Source organism: Bison bison, unplaced genomic scaffold (genome assembly GCF_000754665.1).
Source record: "Bison bison bison isolate TAMUID 2011002044 unplaced genomic scaffold, Bison_UMD1.0 scf7180017864352, whole genome shotgun sequence".
Taxonomy (NCBI): domain Eukaryota; kingdom Metazoa; phylum Chordata; class Mammalia; order Artiodactyla; family Bovidae; genus Bison; species Bison bison.
The window spans coordinates 4,830,208-4,845,480 of record NW_011494924.1 but is presented as its reverse complement, the minus strand read 5'-3'; the positions used below and the strand labels follow the sequence as shown (position 1 = coordinate 4,845,480).

Here is a 15,273-nt window from a genome sequence, read left to right as displayed (position 1 = left end):
CATAAGTTCAATTATTAAAACCAATCAAGACTAAAATGATATATTAATAAGAACTAATAGAGTCAGTTTATACATTTTATAATGTTATAAAACCAGGAATAAAAATGTATGTGCATTTTGTCATCACTTAATTCACAGTTCAGTTCAGTTCAGTCGCTCAGTCGTGTCCAGCTCTTTGCAACCCCATGAACCGCAGCACGCCAGGCCTCCCTGTCCATCACCAACTCCCAGAGTTTACCCAAACTCATGTCCATTGAGTCAGTGATGCCATCCAATCATCTCATCCTCTGTCGTTCCCTTCTCCTCCTGCCCTCAATATTTCCCAGAATCAGGGTCTTTTCAAGTGAGTCAGCTCTTTACATCAGGTGGCCAAAGTATTGGAGTTTCAGCTTCAGCATCAGTCCTTCCAATGAACACCCAGGACTGATCTCCTTTAGGATGGACTGGTTGGATCTCCTTGCTATCCAAGGGAATCTCAAGAGCCTTTTCCAATACCACAGTCCAAAAGCATCAATTCTTCGGCGCTCAGCTTTCTTCATAGTCCAACTCTCACATCCATACATGACTACTGGAAAAACCACAGCTTTGACCAGACAGACCTTTGTTGACAAAGTAATGTCTCTGCTTTTTAATATGCTAATTCACAGTAGTAAAACAAAATAAATACTATTTATGAATTAGAATTTTTTTTTAATCACAGTATCCTTTTAATAAGTATGTCCATGTGTATACTGAAACTTGGTTTTCAACTTTCAGGAATAACTAAGTAAAAACCACATAAAATTTCTGTAATACTCTAAGCAGTTTTTTTTAATAATAATAAAAATTTTCCCTTATATTTAATGAAGAATAGAAGTACATGCTGTCAAAAACAAATCAGTCTAGCAGCTAGCACACAATTTTATTGTTAATAAGAGGCAGAAATTATTAAACAGGGATGTATTTATGTACTTCATGACAGAATTTGATAAAATAAGTGTATCAGACAGGATGGGCTATGTTATGCTGCCGTAACAAAAAACAAAGTTGTATGACCTCAAACAACAAAGGCTTCTTTCTAACCTAAGCCAGGTGCACCTTGTGGCTGGCAGAACAGGATCTGTTCCTCATAATCACAACTCTCAAGGCTGACAAAGCAATGATCCTCTGTACCAGAGGGAAAGGAGAGCTCCAGAGAGTTTCATATGAGTAAAGGCAATACTTCACTTCTATTTATAACCCATTGGCCATAGGCAGTCACATGGCCTTCCCCAACTCCAAGAACTGGCATGAAATGAACTACAATCTTATGCCTGGAAAGAGAGTGAACAGGAAGTATTTGGTGATCTGTGATTTTCACGATATGTTTTAAATTTCATTGAACACCACATGCCAAATCTAAAATAAAATTAAGGCACTGATGGGTGTACACAAAATGATTTTAGGTGGTACCAAAAGTGGTCATCAAAAAAATAAGCACATAAAATTATGCATGATGTTTTTGCAGATTATTCCATGTAATGGGGAAAAAATATGAAGGTCTTTTAAAATAATTCATTTTATATTTAAAAGAGGGCTTCCCTGATAGCTCAGTTGGTAAAAAAAAAAATCTGTCTGCAATGCAGGAGACCTGGGTCTGGAAGATCAGCTGGAGAAGGGACAGGCTACCCACTCCAGTATTCTTGGGCTTCCCTTGTGGCTCAGCTGGTAAAAAGTCCACCTGCAATGCAGGAGACCTGGGTTCAATCCTTGGGTAAAGAATCAGTGTCACTAACCTTCACTCCTTCAGTTGTTCAAAGTCACTTTCCTTTCCAGATAACAATACATCCTACAGATAAGCATTGAGACTAGCTGAAAAAAATTTTTTGCTTATGTTTACATGCGTGAAAAAAAATTAGGGTTCAATAATTTTCTTCAATGCCAGTTTTGCTCTGCTCTCGCCAGATTCTCCTTCAATAACAATACACTTCTTAACCACAGAAGATAAAAGAGATGTGATGATTAAAGAAAAATTACTATCACTCCCAGCATTCACACTTACACAGTCTATCTGATTTCAGAAAGTCACAATGAATATCCAATTACCATATCTAAGCATTTACTTCACCCTTATCTGGAATATATGTAAGATGGGAAAAGACGGAAGCCTAAGAAAGATTTACGTTGTCTTGACTGATCATTAAAGAAAGATTCTCCCAAAGGGAACCCTTCTACACTGTTGGTAGGAATGGTATAGCCACTATGGAGAACAGTATGCTGCTGCTGCTAAGTCGCTTCAGTCGTTTCTGACTCTGTGCGACCCCATAGACGGCAGCCCACCAGGCTCCACCGCCCCTGGGATTCTCCAGTTAAGAACACTGGAGTGGGTTGCCATTTCCTTCTCCAATGCATGAAAGTGAAAAGGGAACGTGAAGTCACTCAGTCGTGTCTGACTCTTCTCGACCCCATGGACTGCAGCCTACCAGGCTCCTCCGTCCATGGGATCTTCCAGGCAAGAGTACTGGAGTGGGGTGCCATTGCCTTCTCCCTGGATAACAGTATGGAAGTCCCTTAAAAAAATTAAAAATAGAAGTGCCATATGACCCTGCAATCCCACTCCTGGCAATATATCCAGAGAAAAACATAATCTAAAAGAATACATGTACCCCCAATGCTCACTGAAGCACTGTCTGCATAGCCAAGACATGGAAGCAACCTAAAAGCCCATCAACAGGGGAACAGAAAAAGATGTTGCACATATACACAATGGAATATTACTCGCCCATTAAAAAGAATGAAATAATGTCATACGGAGCAACAAGGATGGACCTAGAGAGTGTCATTCTTGTCTTCACTGTCAGTGTCTTCACTGAGTGAAGTAAGTCAGACAAAGAAGAAGAAATATCGTATGATATCCCTTATATGTGGAACCTAAAAAGAAATTATACAAAGGAACTTAACTTACAAAATAGAAAGAGACTCAAAGACTTAGAAAATGAACTCATGGTTGCCGGGGGGAAAGGGATAGTTAGGGAATTTGGGAAGGTCATGTACACACTGTAATGTTCAAAATGGATAACCAGCAAGGACCTATTGTATAGCACATGGACTCAATGTTATATGCCAGCATGGATGGGAAGGGGAGTTTGGGGGAGAATGGATACATGTATACGGATGGCTGAGTTCCTTCACTGTTCAGCTGAAACTTCCACAAAACATTGTTAATAAGTTACACCTCAATACAAAACTAAAAGTTTTTAATAAATACAGGTAATGATCAGGGGGAAAAAGAAGCTTCTCCCAAAACATCTTGAATATCTTTGCTTGTCATACTGGAGGGTTTTACACCCTCGGTGAGGAATGCATCTTTCTTTTGTTAATTGAGAAAAGAACTATTATAAATGTAGAAATAAGATAAAAGAACCTACCCAACACTGGAGAAGAACACTTATAGAAATAAGGCTCTGTAAATTAACTTATACTTGAGGGAGTAGGGATCCACCTGCCCCGTGGACTATTCCACACAATAAGAACTTGAGTTGATGTGAACTTTAATTCCGGCTGCAACTTGCCATAGAGTGTGATGAATAGTGAATTTGCCTACAGCAGATGCCTACTACAAGCCTAGAGTAAGCAGTATATTTATATCATGATCCAATACACACATACATATTGTTTCATGAAACAATGATTACCCTTACTACATGCAACGCGCTCTGATATTTCCTATTCCAACATCTTTTAATGCTGCTCATGACCCACTAAATTGATTTCACAACCAACTAATGATTCATAATCCATAATTTTAAAACACTGGGTTTCAGAAAAGAGAAATATATAAGGCAATTTCTACCTATAACAAGTGTCTTTAAGGAAGCTTTAGCTTGGAGGTATAAGTGGGTGAGCAAAGGTCTGGAAGTTAATGTCCACAGGAGGTTAAATTTTATTCTGTTCCATTAGTTTGCCCACCATTGTATTTAAATTTCCCCATTGGTCAGTAACAGTTTCTACAGGTCAGTATCATAGACTTGCTGTTTCTAACTCTGTGGTAGACAGGAAAATGTCCCCCCGAGGTTGCCAGTCCTAATCCCTGGAAGGTGTGAATCCCACTATATATGGGAAAGGGGCCCTTGCAGATGTGAATAAATTAAGAATCTTGAGATGGGGTGATAATCCTGGGTTATCAAGTGGGCCCTAAATGCAATTACACATATCCCTCTAAGAGGAAGGCCGCAGGAGATCTGATACACATCAAGAAGAAGGTGATGTAAAGAGGAAGCAGAGAGCTATTTGAAGATTCTGGCCTTGAAGACTGGAATGATGTGGCCATAAATCAATGAATGCCAGCAACCACCAGAAGCTGGAAGAGTCAAAGAAATGATTCTATTCCAGAGCCTCAGGAAGGAGCACAGCCTTGCTAACATCTTGGTTTTGGCTCAAGGATGCTGATTTTGGATTTCTGGTCTCCAGAACTGTGAGAGAATAAAGTTCTGGTGTTTGAAGCCACCAAGCTTGTGGTATTTTGTTACACTAGGCTCTAAAAAAGAGTATGATCCCTATGAAATTGACTTAATAGGAGTCATAGTGTAAAGTACCCCAGAGTACACAGCCACCTGTAAGCCTTATTATATTTTAAGAAAAAATTATGATAGCTGACAGATTCACAAAACATTCTGATAACACAACTAATAAATAGGCCAAAAAAGGGGGGAAATCGAAGACACACAAAACAGCCAACAAGATTTGTATTTGTTTATGGAAATACTCACATAATGGCTCTTGCCATGAGTCCATTGCAAATTTGGTTTTAAACTTTCTAACAGCCAATATTCAGGGGAAGCCAACAAGCCAAGACAAGGTGAAATTCCCACCCAGTATATTTTTTGGACTGAGTTATACATGCTATCGGAGAAGGCAATGGCACCCCACTCCAGTACTCTTGCCTGGAAAATCCCATGGATGGAGGAGCCTGGTAGGCTGCAGTCCATGGGGTCGCTGAGGGTCGGGCACGACTTGAGCGACTTCACTTTCACTTTTCACTTTCATGCACCGGAGAAGGAAATGGCGGCCCACTCCGGTGTTCTTGCCTGGAGAATCTCAGGGACGGGGGAGCCTGGTGGGCTGCCGTCTATGGGGTCACACAGAGTCGGACACGACTGCAGTGACTTAGCAGCAGCAGCATACACGCTATACCCATTACACCCTGTGACAACTTCTTAAGCCAGACCCAAGTTAACAAGGCTACTTGGTATCACAGGTTGATAACATGTCAAAACTTAACTTGATATAAACAAACTCTAAAGCATATATTGATAAGACGTCAAAACCTAAGTTAAGAATACAAAGTTCTGTAGAAGGGAAGAGGGTGTCTAGGTATATATTGCACGCTGCTGATTTGCATTTTCCCAGGGTACATTTTTAGAATATTTATGACAGGCCTTGAATAATACTCAGAAAATAAGTAGTGTTTTCAGTTGAACTATCAAACATTCAACAAATGCTTCAATTCAATGCCTGTGTGGCTTGCTAGAGAGCACATCTCTTACGGAGTGAAATACTGCCAAGAGGGTCTAGATAACCACTGAAGAGTCAGACAGATACTCTGTCTACTCTCTGAAGAAGCTTCCAGGGCAGTGGGGGGAAAGAGAGAGAGAGTGCTCCAAACAGCGCCCCTAACCCAGCAAAGTGGGAGGGGAATGGCACTCCTGGTGAGTCAGAAGATTCCTCAGCCCCTAAAGTCAAGCAATGCGCTTGGAGCACGTCAAGGCCTAAGCTGGATGAAAAGAGAAAGAAAACACACAGAAACAAAGCGGAAGGAGGAAAAGAAAAAACAAACGCATTTCATTCTCCCCGACAAGGAACACGTATAAACACTACTTCAGAGGTTGAGCGGTCCGCGCTAGAGCCATTTCCAACAAAATACAATTAGCGAACCCTGCAGGACAGTCCATGAAAACCAGGCCTCTCGCACCTGAAGCTGCATCACCGTCAGTCCTCCGCGCACCAGGAGGCGCTGTTCTCACTGCGCAGGCGTCAGGTACGACATTAAGAGTTCCGGGTCTTTCCCTAAGACTCCTCTCTAGCCACCACGCTTACGTTTCTCTACTGCTCTCCACTGGAGTCTCTGGCGGGCACTTGGGGGCGGGCTGGGGGCTGGCCTTCCGGGAAAATGGCTCACAGGAGAGGTCACAAGTAGGTAAGGCCGTACGTGACTTTTAGGGGGGGCTCTGTAGTGAGTTGTGGGCGATGGCTTTAGAGACCGAACGGGGGTCTCCAATCTTGTAGAGTCGCCAAGAATAGGAGGAGTCAGTTTCATTAACCAGCTCGGAGATTTCACAGGTATCACCCAAACAACTTGGCCTTCTCCTGCTTAACTTGAATTTACCAAACGAAGGGCCCTGGCGTAGTTTCCTCTCCGGCCCAATTACTCTGATCAGGCAGCATTCAAGTCTTGGTTTCTATGCTCATCAGTCGGCCTTAGGTGTGTGGAAGTCGGGGGTAATGCAGATAAGTTGTATCAGCTTAAATGTATTAGCGGAAAGCCCAGCTTGACACTGTTGCTTCCGTCACAGGAGAGAGGTGTGATCCAGGCAGTTGGAGGGGGTTGGGAATGTTCTTGTTGAAATGAGTAAAGCTTGACCTACATTCAGAGCCGTTCATGTCTCTGAGACCCAGTAAAATAATTAGCGCCAAGCTTTAAAAATAATAAAGCGTTGTGTCTAGATTGGCTTTGTGTGTGTGTGAAACACGCGTGCACAGTGTGCGACTTCCTTGACTGATGACTGTTAGGGCAGGCATTGTGCCATGACTTTTGCCTGTCACCCTGGCAAGACAGTGAGGTAGTATAACTGTCCTGTAGTAGATGAGAAAAGGAAAGCAAAGAATACATACTACTACAAACACGATATGAACATTAAAGGAGAAAGGCAAAATTCCAGCCATCTTTGTGTACTCTAAAGCTGGTGCTGTCCACTAACCAGTGGTTTTTGAGAAGCCTGCCTCCGCAGCAGAATTTACACACACACACCTTTCATGCTTCTAAATACAGCTCCTCGAGATTGGCCACACTGAGGTATACCCAGATTAAGAACTCTTGAACATCATCCACACTTTTCAAAGAAAAAAGGCAAACATAATCCAAAGTCAGTTACTGTACAAATCTGACCTTTTTACTGCATCAGACCTATCAGAAAGATACAGAAACTTACCTTTATATGCTAAAGCAATAATATGGACATTTTCTCCTGTCTTGCTCCAGCACATTTCAGTAATTCGTTTTTACTTAGCATTTTTAGTCCAGGTAATTTTTCTTCATGATACTCTTTTATTTAGTTCACATTTAAAGAAAATTTGATATTTTAAGTGGCCTCATGTGGATAAAAATCTAATTTACTTGCCTTTTACCTTAATGTCTTTCACGCAGTAATCATGTTCTTTTTTGTTTGTTTGTTTTTAAGATAAAGTTGAAAGTTTCCATAAAAGGACATACGAGGATCCTGAAAAGTCCTAGGTAAGGCTTTCCCAATCTTAAAAAAAAAAAAAAAAAATCAAAGCTAGTGATGAGTGGCAGTTTGCCAGTCTCAGGACCAGTATTTAGGGACAGCATAACTCTTGAGCTGTTCTAATCTATGTGAAAGAAAGGATTACCTAGCACCCATGCCATCCTTCATCAGGAGCATATTGGTCTGTGCTCTGTAAGAGGCTACAGAGCAGTAACTGGTAATTGTTACAGCCATTTTGTTTGTTTCTATTTAGCAAGTGCTTCTTTGTTTCTAGTAAATGTTTCAGGTTTGAAGAGGCTCATTCTCTTTCTCCATCAGAAAAGTTCTAGGACTTGAGTTTGTGATATGACCATTTCCATAGGATTCTTCTTATTGTTTTTTTAACAAATCTTTCTATTTATTTACTTATGTGTTGCTGCACTGGTTCTTCATCGCTGCATGTGGACTTTTCTCTAGTAGCAGCGCTCAGGCTTCTCATTGTGGTGGCTTCTCCTGATGCAGAGCGCAGGCTCTAGTGAGCGGGATCACCAATTGCAGCACATGGGCTTAGTTGCCCCATGGCACATGGAATCTTCCCAGACCAGGGATCAAGCCCATGTCCCCTGCACTGGCATGCAGATTCTTAACCATTGGACTACTAGGGAAGCCCTCCATTGGATTCTAATGAGACCTTATTATCCATGAGCCATGTCCCAGCACTTTGCTGCCTTCCAAGGCTGGCATGGAGATGACTTAGCATCCTGTGTTGCTTTCAATGACCACAGTCCTGGTGACTCCCTTCCTCCTTCCTGCCAAGCTGTGGTCCCCTCCCCTGTGTTTCCCTGGGTGTCAGTGTTTGTAAGTGAGGATACCATTCCAGGGAGGCACAGGTTCAGCCGCATGGAGTATGCATCTCCTTTTGTTTGTGGTTAAATGAGGACAAGGAACAAACAAATGTGTCTGTATGTAGAATGTATGAATACCAAGCACGTTTAAGTTTTTGCTTTTTTAAGTTTGCCATTTATTCAGTGCCACTGTCTTATTTCTCACACAGTCCTGCAAGCTTTGTTTTCCAAAAGGGAGACTCATATTTAGAGACAATAGGTAATCGTTCACCCAATTTTGGTTGAACTCCGGGAGTTGGTGATGGACAGGGAGGCCTGGTGTGCTGCAGTTCATGGGGTCGCAGAGAGTCAGACATGACTAAGTGACTGAACTGAACTGAAGGGTGGAGGGAAGAGAAAAGATAATGCATGCAAAGAAACTTTTTGTAGCTTCTGAAGGCAACTTCTGGTAATGTGCAAAACCTGATACGTTATTATATTCTCTTTATATGTTAAACTGTTAGTGACTTTTTCTCATTGATGAAATTATAAACCTAGCCCTAACAACACCAATCCATCCCCATCCACAGTGGAGCAAGAGTTGGGAAAGAAGGGAATCCTGCAACAGAGTGCTGAAAGGAGTAAGGCTTGCACAGATGGAGGGGAGAGGGGCTGGGAGACCGTGGACCTGACCGTTCTCCCATTGCTGGCCTTCAGGTGGCACTGTTGGCCCAAGATTGCTTGGTTGGTTTTCAGAAGGTAACTGGTTAGAGATTGACCTGAAATTGGTTTCAGGTCATCCTTCAGGCTCTTTCAGTGGATCTTGGAATGGACATGAAAAGTTCTTTAAATACTGGGTATTTAAATTGCTAGAGCAATTTTGACATTTACTTGGCAGCATTCCTGTTTAGGAGAGTTTTTTTTTTTAATACATTTCTTCCATTGGTTTTTCAAGATAAGTTGATGCCTTTTTTTCTATTCAGAGGTCAGCTCCTTTTCATCCTAGATGAACTGTCCCCCAGGATACTGTCTTAGTCAACAAAACTCTCATGTCACTACAAAAGTTTATGTAAATTAGTATACTCTGCTGACAGTTACACTTAAATTTGAACTAAAATGGAATGAGAGTTAGTCCGCTAGCATCATTCTTTTTTCTAATATAAGAAACTCTCTACTGCTTTTGTAATTGAATTATAGCTGATGTACAATATTATATGTTACAGATATACTCTATAGTGATGCACAATTTTTAAAGGTAATATTCCATTTATAGTTATAAAATACTGGTATAGTACTTGTGAACAGTCTTGATTTTTAATGTATCACTTATATAATCTTCGATATATATTACCTGTAATTTCTGCATATTGCAGATATCATTCTTACACTATTTCACCATTTTATGCCTCCAAAGAAAAAGTTACTGTTTTCAGCTAATACGAATTTAGCAAGCTTTCATTAAAACAGAATATATAAGATGGAAGATAAGACACGTCACATCACAACTCATAAATGCCTTTTATTCCGGAATAAAATGAATCTTTTGAGCCGTCGAGTTAATTCCTATAAGACTACTATCTCTGTTTTTCCCAACTGGCTCTCCATCTCTAGGCAGAATCCAATCCAGCAACCTAGAGGCTAAATGACCTCATAACTCATTAGCCGTTCTCAGAGCCATCTGGAGCCCTTGAGGAGAACAGTGTTCAAAGGGCTGATAATAAAGACAACAGCATAATTATTTCTCCACCATGATTAAGCCTTTAGATGGCAAGCAGTCAGCATGTTTATTCTGCAGAGTGCTGAAGTCGGTGTTTTCTAAAGGTATAATAACAGATGCTGTGGCTGGATGACTTGTTTCCCTGTCCTCATCTAGCCTACAAATAGGTAAGCTGACTATCAGTAAATAACCTATTAAATCACAAAACTGTTCATTGTCAAAAGGGCATTACAGCACAGGAGTAATCATGCGAACACCCAACGTAAAAGATGCAAGGGGAAAGCATGCAAAGGAACTGTGCATCCCCTCTAACTGTGGACATTTCTCAACCCCAAGGCGTGTCCTGCCAACAGGAACTAAGTCATGGGTGGCTCTCTGTGTTTTCACTTTGTAAAGCATTCCTTAGATAATCTGGGAATTTCTTAACATGAACCATTTGTGTTCTCATTTTTCTATAGGGCCTCTTGTTCCTTGCTGCTCAAGAAATGTCTTCACTTTCAGAATATGCCTTGCGCATGAGTCGTCTGAGTGCCCGGCTATTCAGTGAGGTTGCCAGGCCTACTGATTCCAAATCCATGAAAGTGGTGAAGCTGTTCAGTGAGCAGCCTTTGGCCAAGAGGAAGGAGACTTACGACTGGTATCCAAATCACAACACTTACTTTGCACTCATGGGGATACTACGTTCTGTTGGCCTCTACAGGTAATGACCAAAAAAAACCACACAAAGAGTAACCTATAGGAGGTTTGTTTAATAGATCAGAAAGGGAAAAAATTAGTCTTTCTACTTTCATAGTTTTTTGATTCTTATAATAGTGCCCAGGTAGTTTAAAAGGTACAGTTGTGGGAGGGGAAAGCTTTCAAAATTGTCCATAATGAGTATACTAAGAAAAAAAAGGGAACGTGCACTTACTAGAAGACATACCTTAATTATGTCTAAGATGTGACTAACAGTGACTAGATACCGAGCTATAGAGAGACCTTGAGTTAGTCGTTAATCTAAGAGCGCTCAGTGGATGCAGGGGAAACGGGTCCACACACTGAGCAGATCCTGCTGGTCAGATGAAAAGGGCGCAGCCGACCTGCTTCCTAACTGGTGAGGGGGAGCCTCCTTTCCTTCCTGATGGCAGTTTTGTTGGAGTTCTTATTTCCTTTCACCCTCTTTGGGCATTTTTAATTGGTACCCTTTTTGGTATACTAAAGCTGAAGTTTACCTTTACGGGTAATAGGTAATCGATATTATAATAGGATAATGATATGTAATAGTAAGAGTAGCGGGCTCTTTCCACCATGCATTTGTATGTTCGTGCATGTGTAGGAAGTGGGCGCTTAAGATAATATGCTGCTCTAAAAAGAAAAAAGATCAAATACCCCTGTGATCGTTTTTCTTTTAAAAAATGTCTTAATTACCAAACGAATACATGCTCATTATACAAGAATTTAAATAGTACATAATTGTATCAAGTCAAATGCCTACTTTTTTTTTTTAATTTAACATGTTTTAATTGTCTTAGGGCGATGTTACAAAAATTAATTTGGGATTGTTCGCTCTAATATAATAAGATTAACAGTTCATTCCAAATAACTAGAGATTGGTACATTCATTTACCCAACAGATTTTTTTTCTTTTTTAAGTACCTTCCATATGCAGGCATTTAAGATGGGCACAAGGGAAACGTTCTATGAACAAAATAGATTTTCTTCGTTAATATATCACTAGAGATGATAATCCATGATGTATTTTGAATTTCTGGAATTGCTTTTGGGATTATCTCACTAAAGTCTTGGCTCAAAAAATAAAAATTAATTTTATTCTTAAAATAAAATAAAATATTGAAAGACACGTGTCCTGAGTAGAAAATCATAACCCATATCAAAATTACCTTCGGTTATTTAATTTACTTTTTTGCTGCTGCTCCCCATTTGTTTGAAAAATAAAGCCTCAACTGTCTTTGGGGACAGAGGAAAAACACTTAGCTTTAGTTATCCATGGAGAAGCACAATTATTTTCACGTATGTAGTCACTAGGTACAGTAAACGGTGCCTCTAACACAAGGCCTCCTGGGGAGTCAGGCAGGATGAAAGCAGACAGACTTCAATAAAAAAAAAAGTCTTACAAAGACCTACAAAACGGGGAGGGAATCAGGGTCTCAAAAACAGTGACTCATTCCATCAAGCAGGTGCTTGGGCGATTCATCCATAAAGACCCCTGCCTATGGAATTTTATTTCTGCCTGAGGGGGTTGTCAGAAATGATTGACAGGAGGGAAGAAGAGAGGGGAAAACATACTAAATAAGTAAATTATGTGGTATGCTACAAAGTTGAATGTGATGCAGGGGAAAACATAGTAGAGCCAGCTGAGCAGGATCAAGAGTGCTGCCTGGGCCTCAGTGGGCAGGCCAAGGGCAGACCACAGCATCAAACAGAACAGTCAGGGTGGCCTCACTGAGAAGAGAGGTTTCCGCAGAGACTTGAGGCTGGAGAGTGAGCCGGGGGTACCCAAGGAAGAGCTTTCAAGGCAGAGGCCAAAGCAGAGCAAAGACCTTGAGGAATACGCCTCGTCTGTTCCAGGAGCCTCACAGGCTGACGGGAAAACCATGGGACAGGAGGCAGGTTGTGAAGCAGGCTGAGAAAGCAGAGAGTGATTTGCCAGGCTGTGAACAGAGAGGAGTGACATGATCTGACTTATGTCTCAGAAGAATTACTCTGGCTGCTTTTTTGAGAGTGACTTACTTGGGGGCAATCATAGCTAATCCTGAGGAGGGCATGGCAGCCCACTCTAGCATTCTTGCCTGGAGAATCCCATGGACAGAGGAGCCTGGCGGGCTACCGTCCATCAGGTCGCAAAGTGTTGAACACAGCTGAGCGACTGAGCAAAGCACAGCGCATATCTAATCCCAGAGAGGTCTGTATCCAACCCTATAAAACCTATCTATTTTTTAAAACAACCTGGGGGAACTCCTTGGTGGTCCAGCAGTTAAGACTCTGAGCTTTCACTGCCAAGGGCCAGGGTTCAATATCTGACTGGGGAACTAAGATCCCACAAGTCACACGGCACAGCCAAAAATTAAAGAATAAAAAAATTTAAAAGCAGCTGTGCTGTGTGTGCTTAGTCCTCAGTCATGTCGGACTCTGTGACCTGTGGACTGTAGCCCACCAGGCTCCTCTGTCCATGGGGATTCTCCAGGCAAGAATACTGGAGTGGGTTGCCATGCCCTTCTCCAGGGGATCTTCCTGACCCAGGGATCAAACCAGGGTCTCCTGCATTGGATTCTTTACCAGCTGAGCTACCAGGGAAACCCTAAAAAAAAGAGCATCAGGAGTTAAAAATTGGGCCCGGGAAACCACTCTCTTACATCTAATTAGTTTACCACTATCCACACTCAAACAGGTGAGGAGACCAGGGTGCAGAGAGGGAAGGATCCTCACCCAAGGTCACACAGCTACTAGGTGGTGGAGCTGTAGCTTGAACCCAGGGTCACATGGGTTCCAGAGCTTACATATCGAAACACGATACTGTTTTAGGCCCTCCTTATCCACAGGTTAGCTATCTGTAGATTTAACCAACCACAGATTGAAAATATTAAAAAAAATTCCAGAAAGTCCCAAGAAACAAACCTTGAATTTGCCAAGCACTGGCAACTCTTTATATATAACATTTACATTTATTTTATTAAGTATTATAAGTAGATGATTTAAAGTACACAGGAGGATATGTGTAGATTATATGCTATGCTATATAAGGGACTTGAGCACCAGTGGATTTTAGTATCTATTGGTGGGGGGCGTCTTAGAGCCAGTCCCCCAAGGATACTGAGGAATGACCATGTTTAATTGTAAAATGCAGACATTTTTATACAATACAGGCAGTCTTCAGCTTACACCCTATTAATATGTACAAACAGCCCTGGCCGCCTTGATTCCTCAAGGGCTTGTCTGTGGAGTTCCTCTCTGCTGACGCAGCTTCCTTCTGCTGGAGACTCCCCAGCAGCCTTCTGTGTGACTCATCCACTGTCATCCAGGCGGCTTCCTCCACACGTGTCCCCTTAGGTGCTGATCCCTGGGCCTCCCAGGGTCTCATGTATCTACTGAAGCTTATACCCACTTTCTGCCCCCATCACTGTGTAGTGTTGGTGTTACAGGGAAACCTGGGGAAATTATTAGTATTGAATCCTAGTTATATCAGTTTACACGGATGGGCTTGGCAAGTAACTGCTGTTTGTGACCTCGCTTCTGTAAGGGCAAACTGACTTAGAAATGAACTCTGGGAACACAGCCCCTCTGTACCTCAGGGGCTCCCTGTCCTTTCTGTTCACTAAGCTGTAGAAGTCAGAGTTTGATAACCAGAACCACCTGAGGGAACATTCTAGACAGGTGTACTTCTCCAGTCTGGTAAAAATACTGGCTAATTATTTTTTTCTTTTCTCCTTTCAGAGACGAACATCAGGACTTCAAGGATGAGCAGCTGCGTCTAAAGAAGCTTCGTGGAAAGGTGAAGCCAAGGAAAGGAGAAGGGAAAAGAGCAGCGAAAAAGAAATAGTGCTAGTCCGCCAGGGGAGGACTTCTCTCTCAGCGGCTGAAAGCAGGAGGAAGTGTATTTACGGTCCATCCACATCCTGGAGGAGTGTCAGCTTCGCAGGTTGAAGGCTGTTTGGAGGAACACCATCATCTCCATGTTGAAATCTAACCCAGTTGAACTGTGACTGGTTTCACTGTAATTCTGCAAAATTATCTGCCTTGGTTCTGTAATCTGAGGTTTACCTTATTCCCCAAACAAATGGAATGCATGACTATTTATTGTTGAATGACTGGTTTGGGAGGGGATGGGATGTTGGGGGAGTGGAGGGGAGACTCATTAAATGAACATCCTCATTACTCCCTTCTTGCCTCCCCACCTAAACCACCCCTAAACTCTTTGATCTCTCTGGCTGTTCAACCACTGTCTCCACCACCAAGCTCACAAACTTTATGTTCGTCTCTGCCTACTCCTTTCAGAATATCTGCAAGGTAAGTTTGTGGGATAAAAGGCTGTGCCTGGTAGGAGAGTACCGAATACCTGCTTTATACAAGCTGCCAGAGCCCTGGTAATACAGTGGTTTGCAGGAAATAGTCCCTGCTTCATGGAACTTTCAGTCCCGTGCGAGAGACTGATATTACACAGTTACACAAATACAATTGTATTATATGCTACAAAGGAAAAATCCAGACTTCTGTGAGAATGTGAATGGATCGATGGATTGATCCAGAGGGATACCAAGAGGCCAAAACTTCGTTAGGTAGTTTAAAGAAGGCCTCC

General features: G+C 41.9%; 1 protein-coding gene across 2 annotated transcripts; it reads left to right on the top strand.

The window, feature by feature from the left end:
• Positions 1 to 6,096: 6,096 nt before the first annotated feature.
• Positions 6,097 to 14,852, top strand: MRPS33 (mitochondrial ribosomal protein S33). 2 transcript variants are annotated; one of them, XM_010854962.1, is made up of 4 exons: positions 6,097 to 6,154; positions 7,416 to 7,468; positions 10,439 to 10,680; positions 14,412 to 14,852. In XM_010854962.1, exons 3-4 carry the CDS (start codon positions 10,466 to 10,468, stop codon positions 14,515 to 14,517), a joined length of 321 nt encoding a protein of 106 aa, XP_010853264.1. In that variant the 5' UTR covers positions 6,097 to 6,154; positions 7,416 to 7,468; positions 10,439 to 10,465; the 3' UTR covers positions 14,518 to 14,852. The 2 variants fall into 2 exon arrangements, with proteins under 2 accessions (XP_010853264.1, XP_010853265.1); XM_010854963.1 differs by lacking the exon at positions 6,097 to 6,154 and having other exon boundaries at positions 10,482 to 10,680.
• The last annotated feature ends 421 nt before the right edge of the window (positions 14,853 to 15,273 follow it).

Bases quoted from the DNA above. Each gene is read 5' to 3' on its own strand.
- MRPS33 (XM_010854962.1), top strand. From the start codon at position 10,466: ATGTCTTCACTTTCAGAATATGCCTTGCGCATGAGTCGTCTGAGTGCC. The intron at 10,681-14,411 runs GTAATGACCAAA...TTCTCCTTTCAG, and splicing joins CGTTCTGTTGGCCTCTACAG to AGACGAACATCAGGACTTCA.